The 20,257-nt window shown below is 42.8% G+C and overlaps 1 protein-coding gene across 1 annotated transcript in view; it reads left to right on the top strand.

Annotated features, from left to right (window-relative positions):
• grb2b (growth factor receptor-bound protein 2b) overlaps positions 1-19,447 on the top strand; it is a 31,918-nt gene extending 12,471 nt beyond the window's left edge. The window contains exons 3-6 of the mRNA XM_008285608.1: positions 9,887-9,984; positions 13,624-13,746; positions 14,363-14,531; positions 17,419-19,447. Coding sequence (XP_008283830.1) covers positions 9,887-9,984; positions 13,624-13,746; positions 14,363-14,531; positions 17,419-17,604 — 576 coding nt within the window. The 3' untranslated portion in view covers positions 17,605-19,447. The remainder of the gene's footprint in view (positions 1-9,886; positions 9,985-13,623; positions 13,747-14,362; positions 14,532-17,418) is intronic.
• Positions 19,448-20,257: the final 810 nt, after the last annotated feature.

A 20,257-nucleotide genomic window follows, 5' to 3' on the forward strand; every position in this document is an offset into this window, starting at 1 on the left:
AGAGAGAGAGAGAGACAGGAAAGTGGGGGAAGGAGCTGCAGCAAAGGGCCATGAGCGGGATTTGAACCCATGGCTACTGCATCAGGGACTATAGCCCCTGTACATGAGTCGCCATATAGCAGCAGCCCAGGCATTATGACTTTTTAGTCATCAAAAGGTGGCCTCTTTATCAAATACTAGGCAGCTGTTGCATTGCGGGCTGCAAGGTGGCTCGGTGGTTAGCATCGTTGCCTCACAGCTAGAAGGTTCGCGTCCCAGTGAGGACACCATGTTCTCCCCGTGCAGCGTGGGTTCTCTCCGGGTTCTCCGGCTTCCTCCCACAGTCCAGAAACATGCTGAGGTTAATTGGTGATTGTAAATTGTCCGTAGGTGTGAATGTGAGTGTGCTTGGTTGTCTGTCTCTAAGTGTAGCCCTGTGATAGACTGGTTACCTGTCCAGGTGAACCTGCCTTCACCCTGAGTCAGCTGGGATAGACTCCATCCTCCCACGACCCTAGTGAGGATTAAGCGGTGTATAGATAATGGATGAATGTTGCATTGCCTGTTGTCTGTCGTGTCATAGATTTTTGTTTATACTTTAGTTTGGATGTTAAAGACTTTGCACAACGCTTTGTCTGATTTTTTTATTTCTCGATTAGCTTTGAGACGACATTTGAAACTTTCTCTTTGTTTCCTCTCTTTGTCAGTAAAACTACTTTATACACTGTGGTTGTTTTGGTACGAGTGCATTTGCAGTCCAAGCAAAGCCTCATCTTTCACTGCTGTAAGCACTGACCAGGCACTTTCAACTTGTCTAGACCACATGGCGTCCAAAATATGCGGTATTACACAATGGTTTAAGTGATTTTTGATTACAGCACATATGTTTTAATATATTGATGTTTGAATGTTTCTGAAAAAACAAACAAGAAACTGAAATATTCACCAATTGCTTCTAACAGTGGTGCTGCTAATCTCAGCTTGTAGAATGACTTCTGCAAAGCCTCAGTGAAAGCACAGGCAAGATGTTTTTTTGCTTGGATGTCCAGTGTTTAGCTTATGGGTCGAGGTGCAGTGTGTATTCTGAAGCCACAGTTTCTGCCTCCCCATGTGGTAATGCCCCCGAGCGGCATTTTAATTACAATGGTGTTACAAGCCTCTGTTTGATAGATTTCAGTGTGTAATCTGTCCCTCTGTGTCTTTCTGTATTGGGGTGACACTCATTACCTCCCTGGCTCTGGCCTATCCTGGTCCAAGTCTGCCGCCTCCCTGCTGTGAGCAAAACGGGTCAGACTCATTTTGATGGGATTTTTTTTTTTTTTGCACCCCCAAATCTGCTGAGATTTAAACTCTCTCTGTGTGCGTATCAATCCGTCTAGAGAAATGCAGTTAGGTGATTTAACGTCGCCACACCAACACTTCGCCTGCTTTTATGAGGCTTGATCCCACAGCCCCCGAGTACCGTCCCAGATACTCTACTGTTTAGGAGGTTTGTCCCCTCCGCCCCACTGCTGCCAGCATGTCAACATACCAGGCCTCAAATTCCATTCCTACAGGACATCCACACAGTTGGCACCGACACACACACACAGACGAATCTCTTGGTATTTGTGGTATCACAGACCTCTTTTTTATTCCCTGACACATTTTCACTTTCTTCTTTAAGCCACCTAATGCTGCGACACAGTCTGATAGAAGTAGGACTGCTCAACCTACTGCCTCGACAGGAACTTTGGCGTGTATAGGTTCAGTATGGTCATGAAATTACTATATATAGCCATTTAAATACTTGATGTTCTTTGGTAGTTGTTGAACTGAGGGCGTGGAATGGGTGGAGTGATATTGAAATGTGACTGTTTATTTTAAGTAGCCAAATACTGTTGTTGTGGGTTAAAGATCAAGGATGCAAAAGACGTCTCCTGATACCTGACGTGCTGTTTGAGTTACTTAAATAGCATATTTCCTCCGAGCCGTGGTCCACTGGCTCTTCTCCCTAGCGGCCGACTTTGCATATGAAAATCGTACGCCGTTTTTTTTTTTGCAACCGATAATTTTCTGTGGTCTGATGAGGTAACCGAGCGCCGTTTGAAGTGTGTCAAGGTTGCAGCCTGGTGTGCAAATAGACAACAGACGGGGCTGCTCTATCGGGTCCATTAACACCGGTGGTGGATCCAACAGGCTTTGGCCTCGGGAGGTTCTGACGAAGCTTTAGCTCGTCTGCCTGCCTTTCTATCTGGCTGACCTGCCGCACGCTCAGATTAACTCACACTCCGGGGTAATCCCCGCTCCTGATTTATTGCAATCCTGTGTGTGGACTGAGCAGACGTGGTTTATTTAGCGTCTTGTTTTCTCCGTAGCCGCTGTCTGTCTCCCCGCGTACCTCACTTTCCGTCTTGTAGCAAAATATTGTGCAAAAATACTCATAATCACTATTCATTTAAATAACTAAGGCACTTGATTATTTAAATCTAATTTGCTGCGTTGCATTTCATTAGAATAAAAGGGAAGAGATGCTGTTGTGTTGCATCAGTTCGTCTGCATCAGCCCAAATAAATCTCCTTTGTAAGGACGACAAAGCTGGGAAAATGATTACAGCAGCTGTGTTTATCGCTTGGATTTACTCGCGGTATTGTATAATTTCCTGGTTTTTACGGAGACGTGCGGAGTTAATATTTGTAGGCCAGGGGTTTGATGTGACAGTTATCTGTGTTTAGTGTCACACATGGGTTTGTGGGTGGACATTATTTCAGAGTGTGTGATTGAGAGAGAGCGATACAGGGGGAGGAGGAGGGAGACCACAGTGGCAGCTGTGCAGGAGATAATCCCTGGACTGGATCTTAGCCTCTCAAATAGAAACTCCTACAACTATTGTGTCTCAATCAGATTAAAAAGACAAAAAAAAAAAAAAAATCTTCAGAGAGAACTAGGGAATGCATATCATCCACAGAAATGCAATAGCACAATGCTGGCCCGGCTTAGAACACAGAGACGGCGCTCAGTCAGTCGGACAGAATGCTGCGGTTATCTTCTCTCTGTGGTTTGAAAGAAGAAGAAAAAAACTGCCCAGCAAGCAAATATTTTATTTCTGCTTTTACTCACGCCATTCTTTCAGTTTTGAAAGCCACAAAATGGACGGATTGAAACCGTTCTCAGTGCATTTCTAATATTCGTCTGACCATGCAGCTTCTCTCTGTAACCCATCAGGATTAAGCTCTCATTTGGTTGCTTTAAAGATAGATAGTAGAACTATAAATATATAGAAACAGCCAAATTACCACAGTTACACACAGGTAGGATGAGCACCATGCGGGAACATGTGTCAGTCCAGTCAGAGAGCAGGTTAAACACAACTAAAGAAAATAATTGGAATTTAGGAAATACATCCATCCATCATCTATTCTCGCTTAATCGTCACTAGGGTCATGGGGGGCTGGAGTCTATCCCAGCTGACTCAGGGTGAAGGCAGGTTCACCTGGACAGGTAACCAGTCTATCACAGAGAACCCACATGCAAACTCCATGCAGAAAGGTGTCCCAAGTGTCCTCACCAGGATGCGAACCGGCGACCTTCTAGCTGCGAGGCGACCTTGCCACTGTTCCACCTTGCAGCCCTAATTTAGGAAATACAGTTTTACACTTCGATACTTAGACGAAAGCATCAAAAGCATTTATGTCTGTAGAGGAAATATAAAGCCAGCAGCTGGTTATTTTAGCTTTGTAAAAAGGCTGGAAACAGCTAGACTAAGTCTCTACTGGTCGTCTGATGACTCCTACTCAGAGCCAAGACACAGGTCAGCAGGTTACTTCCTGTAAAATGGGCACTTATTGTTTGTGCATTTTAGTTTTTGTGCAGATAAACAATTTGTGATCTGTAGAGATGCTGGCAGGGCTTTCACCCGAAGCTGTGGAGTAGCCAGCCTGTCAGAAAAGTCGCCAGCAAGGGCCGTAAATGCAAAATTCAGTAGCCTCTGGCACATGTTTTACTGAGTCTGCCTCCCTGTTTGTAGAAATGTTGAGTTGTCAGAAAGGAGAATGATGCTTCATGTGCGTTTTAGCCTCAGAAGTCTGTAAACGGCAATTGTGGGGGAGAACTGAGGGGCTAGTCGTGTTGTCACTGCCCTCATATTTAAAATCACACTGATTCCTGACCGATAGAAACTTTTGTTTTGGGTGCTTTATTGTTTTCTTCATTTACTGACACCTTTAGAATACATTTTTATCAATGATCATGTATTGTTCTTGCATGAAATTAATTTTTAAATAAAACTCATAGTGTAAATAAAAGTAAAGCATTCATTCATTAAGCCCATGAACGTACGGGTGCACATGTGGTATTTTAGGGGACCTTTTAATTGCACAGTTATCAAGGTGTTTGAAAAAAGCCCCTTTATTTAGCTAGTCCCATTTTTATGCTGTCGATCCAGTTCTTAATTTGATTTGTCATCAGTTATTTTGCTAATATTGTCAAACACTGAAGACTTTCTGTTCTCTTTTCGGCAGAACAGAACCTCTCAGCAGAGCGCTTACATTCAAATATAGCATGTGGGGGAACGATCAATGCGTGCTTTTTTACCATCACTGCGTCTGAAAACGGAGGCTACGTGCTGCAAATGCATGCGCAGTGAATTATGACTTGTTAATCAATCACTATAGTATTACAATAAAAAAATGAATAAAGTAAGCAGCTCGTGGAAAGTTGTGTGCCGTTGAATGGCTTTTGTTACTCTTTAAACAGACGCACTAGACGAAGGTGGAGCTTCGGTGTACAGCCACACGTTGATATGAGATCTTTCCATTGAACTTTCCCCTAGAAACACAATAAGCATATTTATCAAAACGTCTTCTTTAAAATGGAGGCCAAAAGCATTCAAACTGATAATAATTATCGATGTAGAAAGGTTACAAGTAAAACATTTTCAGCTGCACCCAGAAACGTAATCAGTCCGTGCAGATGTTGAGAATTGTTTCCGATGTGAGTCCGAGATACGTTTTGATGCCCATCATTGTCACAGCGGCTTGTTTTTGAATCCCCTGGAAAATTCCCATAAGCATCTTAGCCATTTCTGCAGTATAAAGCTCAAGCATAGAGCATATTGCAGCACCCGCTGTGCTCTATTATTAACTTTGGTCATAGACTGGGCAATTATTTAAGGTTACTCCAGTTCACAGGGCCTAATGGCATGTTGCACTGTCTGGCAGACAGTCAGCCAGTCTCCGTCTACCCAGTGATAGAATAGACTTCTGATTTATCTGCGATGTGATTTTTCACCACTAAATAAACTTTTTGAATAAAGTCTGCTCTGTGCTGAACAATGAGACCTTTCATTTCATCTAATTTGATCACAATGGGTCAAAAAATGTGCCTCTAATGCTTCTGTCGTTCTCTCTGCTGTCATCTTGCTCAGAGAATGGATGCAGAATGCATGGACAGCCTATTTCACAATTGCAGAGACCGTGCATCTCACAAGAGTGTTCTTAACTAATGACTATCTACATACAATAATTCATCCAGTTTAGAAAGTTTCTGCTCTCTGACCTCCCCTCAAGGCAGGTCAGAAACTTTCTAGCTGGTAAGGTTTGACGGACACTTCCGCAGAGTGGATGTGTGCCAACCAGTGGGCCTGAGTCGGCTTCTAAGGATGAATCATTGTCTTTCTAACTGCTTGGCAAGTCTTCCACCTACAGTGCTGTACAAGAAAACATTTTCTACTCCCACAGTTTGTGTTACTTATGTTTGTTATGAAATATGCGAAGATTTTTTTGTTGCTGCACTCCCCTCAACTAACATTACACGCCACCTCTTCCTCTCAGTCAGCACTGTTAGAACGGCCTCGGGCCAGACACACAGTATGGTGAGTCTGATTCCTTGGATCAGTTTTACTCCAGCAAACATAGATCAAGCAAATCGGTCACTCACACCGTCACATGTTGCTCATGACTGAGTGCCCTGGGCACTGTTCTTGTGTCTCAAGATGAGCTTCCCTGTGAGTCAGCGCTTAGTGTGACAACAACACATGCAGGGCTTAATTAAATAAAACACTTTGTCTGACACAAATGTGCGATATATGGAATGCATGTTGTTGGCAGCGAACAGAAAAGGGGTCCTTTGGAGTTCACAGTATCTCAAAGGCATGTTTAGGCCTTTACACACCATGTGCACGCTGCTGTTGTAGTTGGGCAATCAGTCTGGCCACGAATCAAACATAGTTTTTGGAGTGTAGGTTTGGCACGTTGGCATTTCTCTCTTTGACAGGATGTTCCGAACAACTAATTCCCTGCAGATTAGTTGGAAACGTAAAATAAGGCCAGTGGTACTAGTTTAGAAGTAAGAATCAGAACAGTTGAAATTCAGCACAGTTTAATCAAGATGGATAAACATCATCTGAACAAAATAAAGTGCACATTTAAGAGCCATTTGAAATGATCGATCACGTTCCTAAGTGACCAAATGGTGTTTTAGGTACAGCTGAAATGTGTGGCACTGTCATGCAAAACACAACAACTCACCATAGCGTGCAAGTAACATGTAAAACACCTTTTTTGTTACGCGTTGCTGCAGTCAGTGTTTTAAATTCCAGCTAATTCTGACACAGTCTACATGCAACCTTATTTCCCTTTTCTAGTGCAAAATTAAGCCAAACCACGCTGGTTTTGTGGCGTCATCTTTTGCCACTTCCCACCTTACTGGTTAACAGCTTGTGTAACACCGTAGACCCAGCAGGGGTTGCACATAGACGAAATATTGATATTTTAATAATTTCTCTTGCTGATAATCGAGTCCAGCTATGTTTAGTCATTTAGATGATGACTGAGCGTGTTGAGTTCTTGGAGGCGGTAGTTTCTTCATATTTTTTCACGTCTGATTTTCTGTCCGTGCAAGTGTTGGATTGTCATTTTATTCAATTGCCACGTTGATTTTTGCAAAAATATGTAATCAGTTATGTGATGGATTTCTATTACCGTAATTTCCGAACTATTGAGGCACCTGAATATAAGCTGCACCCACTAACTTTAAAAAGAAAGCAAGTTTTGGACATATATCGGCTGCACTTGTCTATAAGCTGCAGGTGTCCACATTGTAACATGAGATATTTACACAGAAAGACTTTTAACTTTTAATTATGAGATATTTACACAGAAAGACTTTACGGTAACGTACACAAATACCATAAATGCTTTTTGCCTGTAACACAGCTGGTTAAAAAAAATAGAAACTACAGCAGCCTACCAGGAAAAGTCATTGTTCGTTATCGTCATCTTCTTGCGCACTAAAACCACTAAAGTCGTCGTCTTCAGTGTCGCAATCAAACAGTGAAAAAGTAAAGTGTGAAAAAAGTAGCGGCTCATAGTCCGGACATCACGTATTTAATGTGCCATGGTCCCTAGAGGATGTGCTCTGTTCGTTTTGGTCACACTTACCTGGCTTTTGTTTCTACTGTGATCATAAAGTTGACTTTTGAGATACACAGTTGGGTATATTTACAACTGTTGAACTGATTGTCGAGAAGTTTGCTCCAAACACTCGAGGTAACCAAGAAGATAAATTCTACTGACTATTGATCTTCGGACTTTTCCTTTAACTCCACCTGCAGTTTTATGTTTTCACTTGATTGCCAGAGCTGTATACATTCATTCACGGTATGGTCCCTAGACCATGACTTTGACACCAACTTAAGATCAATATCTGTGGTGGTTTTAATAAAATGTACTACAGCTGGTAGCGATGATAAGCAAATGTTAGCACGCTAGCATGCCAAAGTACTGCTGTGACAAAACACAAGCTCACAAAGCGGCTCGCCTGCTTGTACACTCGTCTTGTCTTGTTATGCTTCACAAGCAGTAGCCCCTGGGCTAACAGTGCCAGTGAGTTTACAGAGAGCTGCATGACGACAGCGAGCCGGCTGCACAGTAATGGATCATTCTGCCTTTGTAGGTGCTTGCTCTTAAAGGTTGGTTTGGTGTGTCAACATACAGCCCAGAGGCTAAGACCCTGTGTTTGAGTTTTGGTTCAGATAGCGTTGACAATGGTAAACACGCTCGTTCTATCTGGTGCTCCCCTGCTCTGTGCATCAGAGCTTTACCACCACCACGTAAATACAGACACATCTACCTTCCCACTCCTGACTGCAGCCTACTTTTGTCTTCGGTCCAAAGCCACTCCCTCATCCAGTAATGCTGGTCTTGCGCAGGATTAGCAGCTGGGAAGACGAGGGACAGCTGGCATTCTGCAGGCCCACTGAAGCAAATAGACCCAGGTCACTCACACGGCACCGGGCGCAATCGGACAGCTGTCTGGGGATGGGCCGTGGGTAAATTATGAATTTAAAGGGGGAGGAAGAGAGAAGTGAAGGGAAGAAGATGTGATTTAGAAAATAATGACAGCTTCTTTGATATGAAAAGTAAAGAAAAATCTAAGTGACATGGAGGAGCAGTGGTCTGTTTATACGTGATGGTTTTTGTTCTTTCTGGACAAAAGTTCTGTGATGCCACATGAGGATTGTGTGTATTTTAAGCAAACGCGTCGTAAATGGTGAAAGAAATGTTTCTGTAACTAACTTGACTCACTTAATTCTCATAAGTAGAACTGAGTCACTCTTTAACACGGGATTGTGACTGGATGAGAGGGGCGGGATTACTACGAGCCCTGCTGTACTTCTCAGAGAATCAAGCAAGTGACGGCCTGGTTGTGTGACATGTCTGTCATATCTGTCTCGTTCTTCATCTCTGTCTTCATACCTTGCTGTTCTGTGGAAGTCAGACGTTATGTTATTGAATGCGTTTTGCTGCGTGACTCAATGCTGTTGCACAGTTTTCCTTTTAGATTTCTACATGTCTAAATGTTGCTGAACAGAAGAAATGTTAAGATTTATGTAATGCGTGATGTGCTGTAAGGAAAGATGAAGCGCGCTGCTTTCCCTCATTGGTACGGTTGTGATTTTTTTTTTGTTGATTTAACCAGCATTTAGTTATTACAAATTCTCATCATAGACTATGCTTTTAGGCCGAGTGGTTAGCACCATTGCCTCGTAGCTAGAAGGTCGCCGTTTCGCGTCCCGGTGAGGACACCCGGGATCTTTCTGCATGTAGTTTGCAGGTTCTCCGGGGTTTTTTTCTTTCCCTCCGGCTTCCTCCCACAGTCCAGAAACATGCTGAGGTTAATTGGTGATTCTAAATTGTCTGTAGGTGTGAATGTGAGTGTGCTTGGTTGTCTGTCTCTAAGTGTAGCCCTGTGATAGACTGGTTACCTGTCCAGGTGAACCTGCCTTCACCCTGAGTCAGCTGGGATAGACTCCAGCCCCCCCCGTGACCCTAGTGAGGATTAAGAGGTGTATAGATAATGGATGGATGGATGGACTGTGCCATTAATGATGAATAATAACTCATATTGAGTGACAAGTCAGTCACTTAAGTGGGACATATTTATAATTCTACTCAAGGACATTTTGAATTATGAATGCAACAAGCCAGACGGCTCTTACAGCAGGAAGGGTTATCTTTTTCGAGCACGCACCCGCATAGACCAAGTGGCACATACATATGGACTGGATGCATCACACCTGCACTGTCGCCATATTTTGTCAGACATGAGCGCCCTCACAGCTGTTTTGGTCACTGTGTTGTGGTACTGGTGAAATCGTCCTTATGGCTAAACGGACAGGTCGCTTATTGATATGTTACTTGTTTGGTTTTTTGTTTTTAGAAATGATTTTGTATTTACCCTCTAATTTTTGTAGTTTCCTGATAATTACGTAGCAGTTCTCCATCTCACAGGACACGCACCTTCCGAGGTCACAGGAAATCAAACCAATTAAACCAACTGCCGCGAAGGTCAATGTAGTGGGTCGCTCTCCGTCGTTAACATTTTAATTGGCGCCGCTCACCTGAATCTCTCTTTTTGTCCCCACTAGGTATTAAATGAAGAGTGCGATCAGAACTGGTACAAGGCAGAGCTAAACGGAAAAGACGGCTTCATCCCCAAGAACTACATAGAGATGAAAGCCCATCCGTAAGTATGACATACAGCATGCTAATGATGTGTAATGTGAAAGTGTGGTGTATACATATTAATCTGTTAATCACATTCTGGTAACCATTCGTTTCTATTCTCTCTGTCTCTCTACCAAAAAAGTATGTGGACATATTAACCCTCTGATAGCAGTTTCTAGATGTTTTCTGCTCTGGTCACATTTTTACTCACTACAGACTCAACCTAGAAGGTCGAATTAAATACTGTCAGCTTTATTATACAAACCGGAGGTACTATAATACATATCAGTGTGTACATTGCATGAATCATCATTTAGCTCTTTGCCATTTAGATTTATGATTGTACCACCACAGTTGCAGCAAGTGCAGAATTTTAGTTTTTTTTGCAGATTTTGGTTTGAGCAACCAGTAGACAGAAGTGATTTAGGGTTTTGTTGTTGTTGTTTTTTAAAGCAGGTAAAATATCCAACAGTTCTCTTGTTTGTTTTTTGTGTGGTGTGATTTTTTTTTTTTTTAAACCCACTTTCTAACTTGCTGGCAGGTTTTGGGGTTCAGAGCGTTAGCTGTCAGTTTGTCAGGTTGAGTCGACCGTTCTGTTTACTGTGGTGAGAGTTTGTTGTATGGGATGGCTTAGCCGCAGTGTGTGTGTGTGTGTGAGAGAGGGTTTGTGAGTTAAACCACTTTAGACGACGCCTGGTAGGATCCTCAGAGAATCTCTGGACCTGCACTCAGTGCCAGATTACCTCTCTCTTCATTAATGTGCTCGAGACCTCTTACATTTAGCTCAGTATTGACCTCAGCGCGGCGTTGCTGCGGTGCTATCAAATGTGTCCCCTTTTTTTTTTTTTTTGGAAGGTGGATGTTATTGTATTGAGCTTTAGTTTTTATTTTTGTCTGCTGTTTGCTATAGTGTGACCATAATGCTCTTCTCAAGTGGTGCCACTCTTTTATATGGAGAATCAATCCGTAGCTGGGCCTCACACATCAATACAACTCCTGTAATCATTATAAAGGTTCTCTGGAGGTGTTATAGCTGTTATAGAAACACAAAAAATACACAAAGGTTGCACTTAACATACAGTTAAGCATCCTATCTGGGGTGTAGAACACTGAAACGTGCTCTTTATTTGTTAAAAAAAGGTCCTTATTTAAATCGTTGGCTTTGATTAGCACATTATGAGGCGTGTGTGTTGATATCCTCGGTAGCTGTTAAATTAAACAATACCCAAGAGGTAAATCTGGCTACTGATCATTACTTCAATTTCACCCTCTCATCAGGGATTTAGCATTCCAGCCCCATTTAGGAGAGCAGGAAAGGCTGTGCCGCTTAGAAGGCAGTGCATGTGCAGGGCCTGGCATTTCTACACAACACAGGATCTGTTTAGGTGCCTTCCTACTATCTGCTATTGAAGTGAGGCTTTGTATTGCAAAAATAGTGTCCCGTGGAACAGTAGCAGCTTATGCATGGGAACTAATATTTTTCCATATGTAAATATACACACACACACACACACAAAGGTAACTGAGTGTGTGTGTCACAGCTGGAGAACTGTGGATGCTTGTCTCTGCTCAGGATGAACAACAAGTCCTCCGATCCTCAGGCTGCTCTGCTGCTTGTTGTTTGTGTTTGATGTCTGATCATTTGACAAACATCAGAGTTGCAAATGTAGTTGGAAAGTGTGGAGGTACAGATAACTACAGCAAACCTCAGAACTAGTCCAGCATATAATAATAATAATAATAATAAGAAGAAGAATACATTTATTTTGTATAGCGCTTTTCAAGATACTCAAAGTTGCTTAACAGGGGAGAAGATAAAAACAGGAACAAAACAAGTTGAATAAAAAGCAGATTAAAAAAAACAAGGTATAGAAGGCAAATATAAAATAAAAATGTACAGTTAAACATTAAAAGCGATCTTAAAAAGGTGAGTTTTTAAAAGGGACTTGAATGAGTGGAGGTCAATATCGTTGCAGTTGACGTTTTTTAGTGCACTTACAAACTAAATTGTTTCGTTTATTGTGTGATTATTATCAAAGCACTCGCAATAATAGCGTTTCATCATATCAGCGCCGCAGTGACGAGAATTCGGTCTGACTTTTATTCTTAACAAATCACCACCAAGGATGGATCACTGGTGTGTTGTGTCTGGGTCGTGTGTGGTTTTCTTCTAAATTTCACAGAAAAGCAGAGACGGAGCAGCGACGATGCTGGAGTATTCCCATTGTGGGGACAATGAAGTGCCAGAGCGCCAGGCACCCACACGTCCCAATAGACATGCACACACAGCTGGGCTGTATAGCAGCGCACAATGGAGTATGGATCAGCTCAAAGTCACACGTTCTTTGTTCGAACGCTGAGCTTTTTTTTCCTGCCCAACAGTAATTATGTTTTGTGGCTGATGCTTCGAGTTGTTGAACAGCACGAATGTTTTAGAGTTGAGACGTACGATGATATCTGCATCATAAAAATAAAACATTTCATCAGCTCAGAATGAACATTGACACTCGTCACGCTAACAGCTTCGTTTGAAAAGCTAATTTACCAATAAATGTTGCAGGTTTCCTCGTTTTGCCCACTGATAATAGAAATATGCATAATAATATTTTAATCTGACTACAGGAGATGCCCGATGCAATATGGTAGAAAACAAAACGTGCATATATTGTATCGGCCAAAACGAGCCGAATAGCGTCGACATGACAGCATAGATCCAGAGCCGAGCTTCCCTCTGCTCACGGGGCTGCAGGTGCGTGTGAAAGCGGCTGATAGTAATGCTAGTCGTCCTCCTCCTGTTTCCTCGGCTCCATTAATTGCTCTGCTATCGCCTTTATCAAATGGGGAAAGAGACTCAGTGCGCAGGCCCGCTACGGTGCCAAGCGCAGACACAAAGCAGATTAAGAGTTGGCCATTTCATTATTGATTTTCACCTATGTGTAAAGGAGCCAAGATGTCATCTTTTGGCTGACTGTACTTTTTAATTATTTACACAAGTAAAAAGCTTTCACTCGCTTTTGTCTCCCGTTTGTCTCTGCCCCTCTCTATCCATCCTCATAACTCTCGCTGATTCCCTCTGTCGGGGGGTTTCTCACAGGAATATATTTCTCGCTTTATGTGCACCTAAAATAAATGCACGCCACTTTAAAGCAGCTGAAGTCGTACCTGCATCTGGTGTTTTCACTCCGTCTCACTTTATGAACTTTGACACAGAAGTACAAATAATGGATCCAAATATTTCTTTTTGATTATCTACTTCCTGGTCAGTGTAAATTCATGGCTGACCAGCACTTGTGGGACTTTTTCTGTGCTTCTTTGTGTGTTCAAGGGGTGTTTGTGTGTTTTTTTGGTCGAACAGGACCCGCCCCTTATCGGCCCAATAACCAATACAAGTAAATAATTAGTTACGATTAGATTTGTGTGTAATTTAGCTCGTTCACCGCTGTTTAACAGCTGGTGGGATCAGCGGTTAGCACTGCTGTGCTATCAGTTGACACCTCGGCGAGCTGGAGGTGTGATGTTTGTGGGATCTGACACTGAACTCATGTGTCGCTGTGTTTCTTTTTGATGACCTTTTGTGGATAAACCAAAGTCAGAATGTGTGACTTTGGGTCTGCTTAGTCAACTCACACTTCTTTTTTTGTTGTTTCTGCTCCTCCAGGTGGTTCTTTGGGAAGATTCCCCGTGCCAAAGCAGAGGAGATGCTAAACAAACAGAGGCACGATGGGGCTTTCCTCATCAGAGAGAGCGAGAGTGCACCGGGGGACTTCTCCCTCTCCGTGAAGTAAGTGGCACCTCACAACTGTAGCGCACACGGGGGGGAAACATGAGTCACACTCGATTTAATATTATCTGTACATCAGAGTGCAGCTTCCTCACAACTGATCAGGTTCACAAGTTTCCATACTTGGTATGTTTGAGTCATCAGCAGAGCCACTTCCTTAATCTTGTGAAGTCTCAGCGACGCCCTCTAGTGACCAGACTTGTGACTTTTTGTATCGTGGTGTTGGACTCGAGCCCCACTACTTACTTTTTTCAGCTGACACATACAGAGCTTGTTTCCTCTTATCTGGCTTTGTTCATTCTGTCCTTCCCAAAATTAGGAAGGACAGCAGGGTACATGTAAAGTTGATGCCAAGATACGGATCTTAATTACGGTCTGGACTGTCCCCGTTCCACTTACTCAGCTCGTGTTGAATGTCAGTCTGTTACTCGCCTGCTGATTCATTTGACTAACACTTACTAAGCTGTCCAAGACACGCCCATTTGATGAGTGAGGTCTGAGTATTAAATTACATTCATTCAAATGTGTGCTCTGCCTTTAAAACAACTTTTTTTTTTGTACTCTTAGACGTTGCTGTAGATCCCTTCCTCATAGTTTTTTGTGTGACCTTTCCCAGGTTTGGAAACGACGTCCAGCACTTCAAGGTTCTTCGCGACGGGGCCGGAAAGTATTTCCTATGGGTGGTGAAGTTTAACTCTCTCAACGAGTTAGTGGACTACCACCGCTCCACCTCGGTCTCCCGCAATCAGCAAATCTTCCTGCGAGACATAGAGCAGGTCCCCCAGGTAAGACAGTGAACTCACGCTGGGTTTAAATGACAACAGAGGCAGAAAAACAATAAAAACATGGAGGTCATAGTGTGGTCTCTTTACATCTTCTAGAGAATGGTGAAAGTGTGTTGCACCGTTCTGAGCAGAACCACACATATGCTGACACAGATTTCTGCCCCCAACTCAGATCTCGATCGGGAATAACGCTGCAGAGTGTTATCAGTCGGCTTAACCACATGCGAGCGTGCTGTAGCGACGCTCTCTAGCGCCCGTCGAGAAGTCCCCCAAATAAAGAATCTGTCATTACACTGCGAGCGTAGGAAGATGGTTTCTGATGGTTAGATAAATGTGAGTGGATGAATGTAAGAGAGGGAGAACCAGAAACGAGCTGAATGACCTCATGTGGCTCAATAAGGAGTCAGTTCTGTGTCGTCAGTGACATCAGATGATAGATTTCTGCTAAACGCCGCCACGTTTAGCACATTCCTTCATATACATTTAATTATATTTACTTCTGAGTGAAATATAACGTGAAGATATATGTGTGGGGACAAAAGAATGATTATTATAGCTTCAGGGGTGTGGTGAGGTTTTGGTAACTCAGCCATGTGTGTGTGTGTGTGTGTCTGTGTGTGTGTGTGTGTATGTCTGTGTGTGTGTGTGTGTGTGTGTGTGTGTGCGCGCGCACGGTTCATTGTTCTGAGAATTCATTTGTATACGTAAAAATGTACTTTTCTTGCACCCCGTTTAACATGCTGGTTTACCCCTGAGAGAGGCACCACAGACCACAAGAGGAAGCAGCATGTTCTCATTTTTCTACTGTAAACCTAATGCGGCGCCGACACAGAAACAGCTTCGTTTGTGAGCTGATGAAAATGTAACGCGGTGCCTTCGTGATCGGGCTCCTCGTTAGCGAGAATCCTTTATGGCTTCAATTGAAATAATATCAATAAAGGATCAGTAGTGAGTGACTGATGAGGTCATACCAACACTATGTGCCAACAGGGGGTGATTTTAGAAACTGTGCAGTTTCATCTAAATTACAGAATAATAAAATGTGAAGTTAATTATTTAGCTGCATCAGACGACGTCAGACGAGTGTTGACGTGGTACGGCTTCCCTGAATTTCTGTAGAAGAACGTTGAGAAAGAACTACAAACGCAACACACTCTGCTTGATTTCCACAGAATCGTTACTATGGCAGTTGATTCTGATTGGCTGTCGGGCGATGACTAACTTTTAGCAAGCAGACACCTGTGACGAAGTTAGTGAGACAGACTGGAGGTGATGACGGTCTTCACTAAAAAAGCTCGTAGCCAGGTTTATTTGTGCCATTTATTCCCTCCTCCAAACGCGTATTTTACTTTGATCCGGGTGAATTTTCATTTGCGAGGGAGCAGACTGCAGAATGAGGACAGAGCAGACTTTAGCTGCGGTGAGGCTGCAGATTGCAAAGACTGAGGGACAGCTGCAGGTGACAGAAGAGAGGAAACGTGACCAAAACCGCTCAGAGACTGAGCAGCTGAGAACAAGTTGCAGGTAAGACAGACCGCTAGAGAGCTCATGTGTCTGTCTGTGTGGTCGGCAGTGGGAGGGACAGAGAGAGAGAAATCAGTGTGCGCTGTAGTCTGGAAAGATGTTGTAATGAGATCACATCGGGGGATGCAGCTCGAGTATGAGAGACAACAAATTAAAACTGCATTTTAATCATGATTTTTAATATTTCTCTGTTTTAAAAGTGCAACATGATTCACGATTACACAGATATTTATTGTTACAGCTAGTTAGTGTATATATTTTTACTGTAGTGCATTTATTTGTGTGTATTTTTACTTATATGTTGCTCTTGTTTTACGTTGTACAGTCGTGACTCGATATTCTGACCCTTAACAATCCTAAACCTGCTATCCAACAGGTTTTTAGGAAAAACCAACAGAACCCATAAAAACAGCCTAAACATAGCGACAGCCTTGGATTCTGACTCCGACATGACATTTAATGTCACTAATCAGGATGACGGCGTATTATCTGACTGAACAATCCCACAGATTGGCTACGTTCACACTGCAGGACTTGATGCTCAATGAGGATTTCTTTGTGACTTCCTTCACGTTTCCAGTTCAATGCGACTTGTATGTGATCTGCTGTGTGAACTTCATACGAGCCAAAAGTGTCCCGCATGCGCAGAAGAGGACACGACGACGTCACACGCAGCGAGCGTGCTCAGTGTTTACGGAAGTAAACATGGATGGTAACGGTGGAGCGTATCTGCCACTCCCCCACCGCCACCGATGGAGGAAACAGAAGTGTGAGCGCTAACTAAACTAGCATCAGCAGCCAAGTACTGCCTGTGTGTTCTGGACACTTCCACCCCGTCAGAGCGCTGCCCCGGGGTGGAAGTGTCCCCCGACCAGGACGAATATTCATCATTAATTGGGCCTAAATATCCAGAGACCAGAAAGTTCTATTGGGACCAGTCCTACTAGTTATTATAACAACTATGAACAATAATTAACAACTAATGATCCTTCCAGCATCAAGCCCTCCTCGTATCTGGACCTCCGTCTTGACAATCCGACAGCCTTGCTATCCGACATAGAAGAAGGTTTTACATTTAGTGTCGGATTATCGAGTCACGACTGTATTTATTATTTATTAGGCTTTTTAAAAACCGGGACCTGAGCACCAATTTCGTACCACAAACATGTAAATGTGATCTAAAGTTCCTTGAATAACAATAATGGATGTTGTTCCGTTATCTCCTTGTTGTTTGTGAGATGTTTTTGGCCAGAACATTTCATCCAGTTGTTCAGAAATCAGTGTGGATATTTCAGCGAGCAGCATGTTGTAGCATTCTGTGACTTGATTCTAACCCGTTTCCTTTCATCTTTTGACCCCTCAGCATCCCACATACGTGCAGGCGCTCTTTGACTTTGACCCCCAGGAGGACGGAGAGCTGGGTTTCCGACGCGGCGACTTCATTCAAGTCCTGGACAACTCTGACCCCAACTGGTGGAAGGGAGGCTGCCACGGCCAAACGGGCATGTTCCCCCGCAACTACGTCACGCCCGTCAATCGGAACATGTAAACAGTCAGACCATGTAAACAACAACAACAACAACAACAGCCACAACAGCAACCATCACCACCACCACCACTTCCACCACCTCCACCATCATCATCATCATCATCGTTCTTGATCTCATCAGCCCCCCTTCCAACCCCCAACCACCCCTCCACCTCTCGTGGCCATCCCACAGTAACAGGAGCAGACAGGAAGAACGCAAACAACTGAAAGAGAGAGAGATAAAACAGGAGTAGTGCTGTCGTAGGCGTCGCTATGTGGGTGGCAGCTGAGCAAAAAAATCAACTTTTATTTGTGCTGAGAAGGTTCGCCTCCCCAGTGAGCGCCTCAGCCAGGATTGAACTGTCTTTGAGGGAAATCTAAATGCAGAGAAACTAAGCATAGTGCACCAACCGTGAAGATAACCAAATGATTTCTACCGCTCCCACAGCTGCTTCTGTCTTCTCCTTAACTTCTTAACATTCTGCCTTTCTTTTGTTTTTCTTTCTTTGCCGCATGTTGTTTTAATCACCTAAATGAAATGCCTACCGATTAAAATCCTAACTCTGTTTTAAAGAAAAAAGCATAAAAAATATAAAAAAGAAGAAATGGTTTAAAAAAAAATGTACAAAAAAAAAGAAGAGATGAAACAAAATGATGCCATCAACAATACAACAAGTTTCCATGTTTAAGATCATTGGCACGTGAGCATTGTACATCAGCCGCTGGCTGTATAAATAAATCAAGTATAGAGAGAATCCATTTTTTAAGAATATATATTATATATTTGTATGTGTTTGTCTGTTTTACCTCTCATCACAAATTGTGTTTTTGTTTTTTTTTTCCATTTGTAAATTATGTTCAATCTTCTGTTAGTCTGGATAAGACCTAGTAGCTCTAGAATGTGCTGAATTGTCAAGTTTGGTTTTTTTTTTCCTTTTTTATTTCAAAAACTATCTGAGGGCTCTCGGATAAATACAGCATGACATTTAAGGGGTCATAAGTTCCATTTGAAAAAAAGGTTTCTCTTGTCTACAACGCAAAGAAAGTAAAGTTAGTTCTCTGAGGAAACTGTCAGTACGCTGATGTCGACCAGCAAGTAGAGCCATGAATGCTGCAAAAGCTGTATTACGAAGCCCTGTGTAAAGGTCAGCCACCTTTTTTGAAAGCCAATATATTTATTGCAGCCATTTTACTTGGGCAGTGAATGTAGCTGACTGAGTCTATAGACGTAAACATGAGGGAAGCAAGGTCGGAGAACTGAACCACACAACCACGCAAGGGATTTTAAAAGACATGCTGAAAAAGAAGCGATGTTCACGTAGAGCGAGCGCGGCGTCTGAGGAAATGTACAGGCAGTTAACATGCATACTCAGAACACACACATTCATTACATGCATGCATACACAGACGCTCTCCTCCTTGTTATACCTGCACGTAGCAGCGAGGCTGAGTTTGGATAATCACATCGTGTTAATCACCAGTGCAGATCTGCAGCTGGCACAGTTCAGAAAAACTGAGAGATTGTCTTTTATGCTAAAAGTTGAGAGATCAGCTTCAATGATGTAAAAGATTTTTTATTTTTTTTTATTTTACTTTTTGTCCAATGTGGCGTGTGGTCAAGCACTTTTTTTTTCTTTTTTTTTTTTGTCCAACATTTTGATTTTTCGGTCTGGTCCAGTGTGTGTTTGTTTACTGTGTTTGTGTTATTGTTGGTTTCTTGTTCTCTCTGGATAGTGCCTTTCTCTCTGGTGTTTCAGTGTCTCCGACCTGCTACTTTGAGCCCCCTTTCCCTTTACTGGGGCCTGCCAGTCCTGCAGTGAGAAACAGTGTACATAATCCAAGATGTCCCATCCAGCAACACCCTTCCTCCCTACCTACCTTCCCTTCCTCCGCCCACATCCACCCACCTCCACCTTTGCCCTCACCAACATGGAACTCTTCTTATTTAAGTGTCTCTCGCCTTGTCTTACCTAATGATACTGTTTTGTTTTTGCTCTTTTTTTTTTTTTTTATTTGCATTTGTTTTTGTTTTTTTTGTTTTTGTTTTCAATTAATAAAATGCAATTATTAAAAAATGCGAATATTTTTTGTGGTCTGTATGTTTTTCTCCACTAGAGGGAGCTGTTCAGTCACCGTCTGAATAATGGCTCAACATGTGAGTTTAAGTGACCGTATTAGAGCTTTTTAAACGGCTGTTTTCTGTGTGTCATGTTTAAAGGATCAACACAAAGGGCGTTTAAAGGACTACTTTGTCATTTTGGGTATTCAGATTGGTGCCACTTTCACAAACAGATGCATCGCTGGAGCCGGTAGCTGCTTAGCGTAGCGTAGCGAGGAAGTAGTCTGGCACATAAACACCCAACCAAATGGCAAAGTAACCTTGTTGCACTGTGGTTCTGGTACCAATTATACAGAAGAGGTATAATCTTGATTTTGATTCTGTTGTTTGCAGCGTCTGTGCTAAGCTAAGTGAAGCGGCTGCAGGCTCCAGTTTAACATCCCCACATCTGGATAATTTAGTTAAAAATAGCACTGAAACGTACCGACGTTTAACCCTTTGTTGATTTTGTGAAATGCTTGAAAAATGTCTTTATGGGGTGGGTATGAAAAAGTCAGCAGCTGTTACTGTCTTTGCCTGTAGGTGGCGTGTCCACGTTCAGCAAACTGCTATTGT

The sequence above is a fragment of the Stegastes partitus genome, unplaced genomic scaffold (genome assembly GCF_000690725.1).
Source record: "Stegastes partitus isolate 25-593 unplaced genomic scaffold, Stegastes_partitus-1.0.2 Scaffold410, whole genome shotgun sequence".
Lineage (NCBI taxonomy): Eukaryota > Metazoa > Chordata > Actinopteri > Pomacentridae > Stegastes > Stegastes partitus.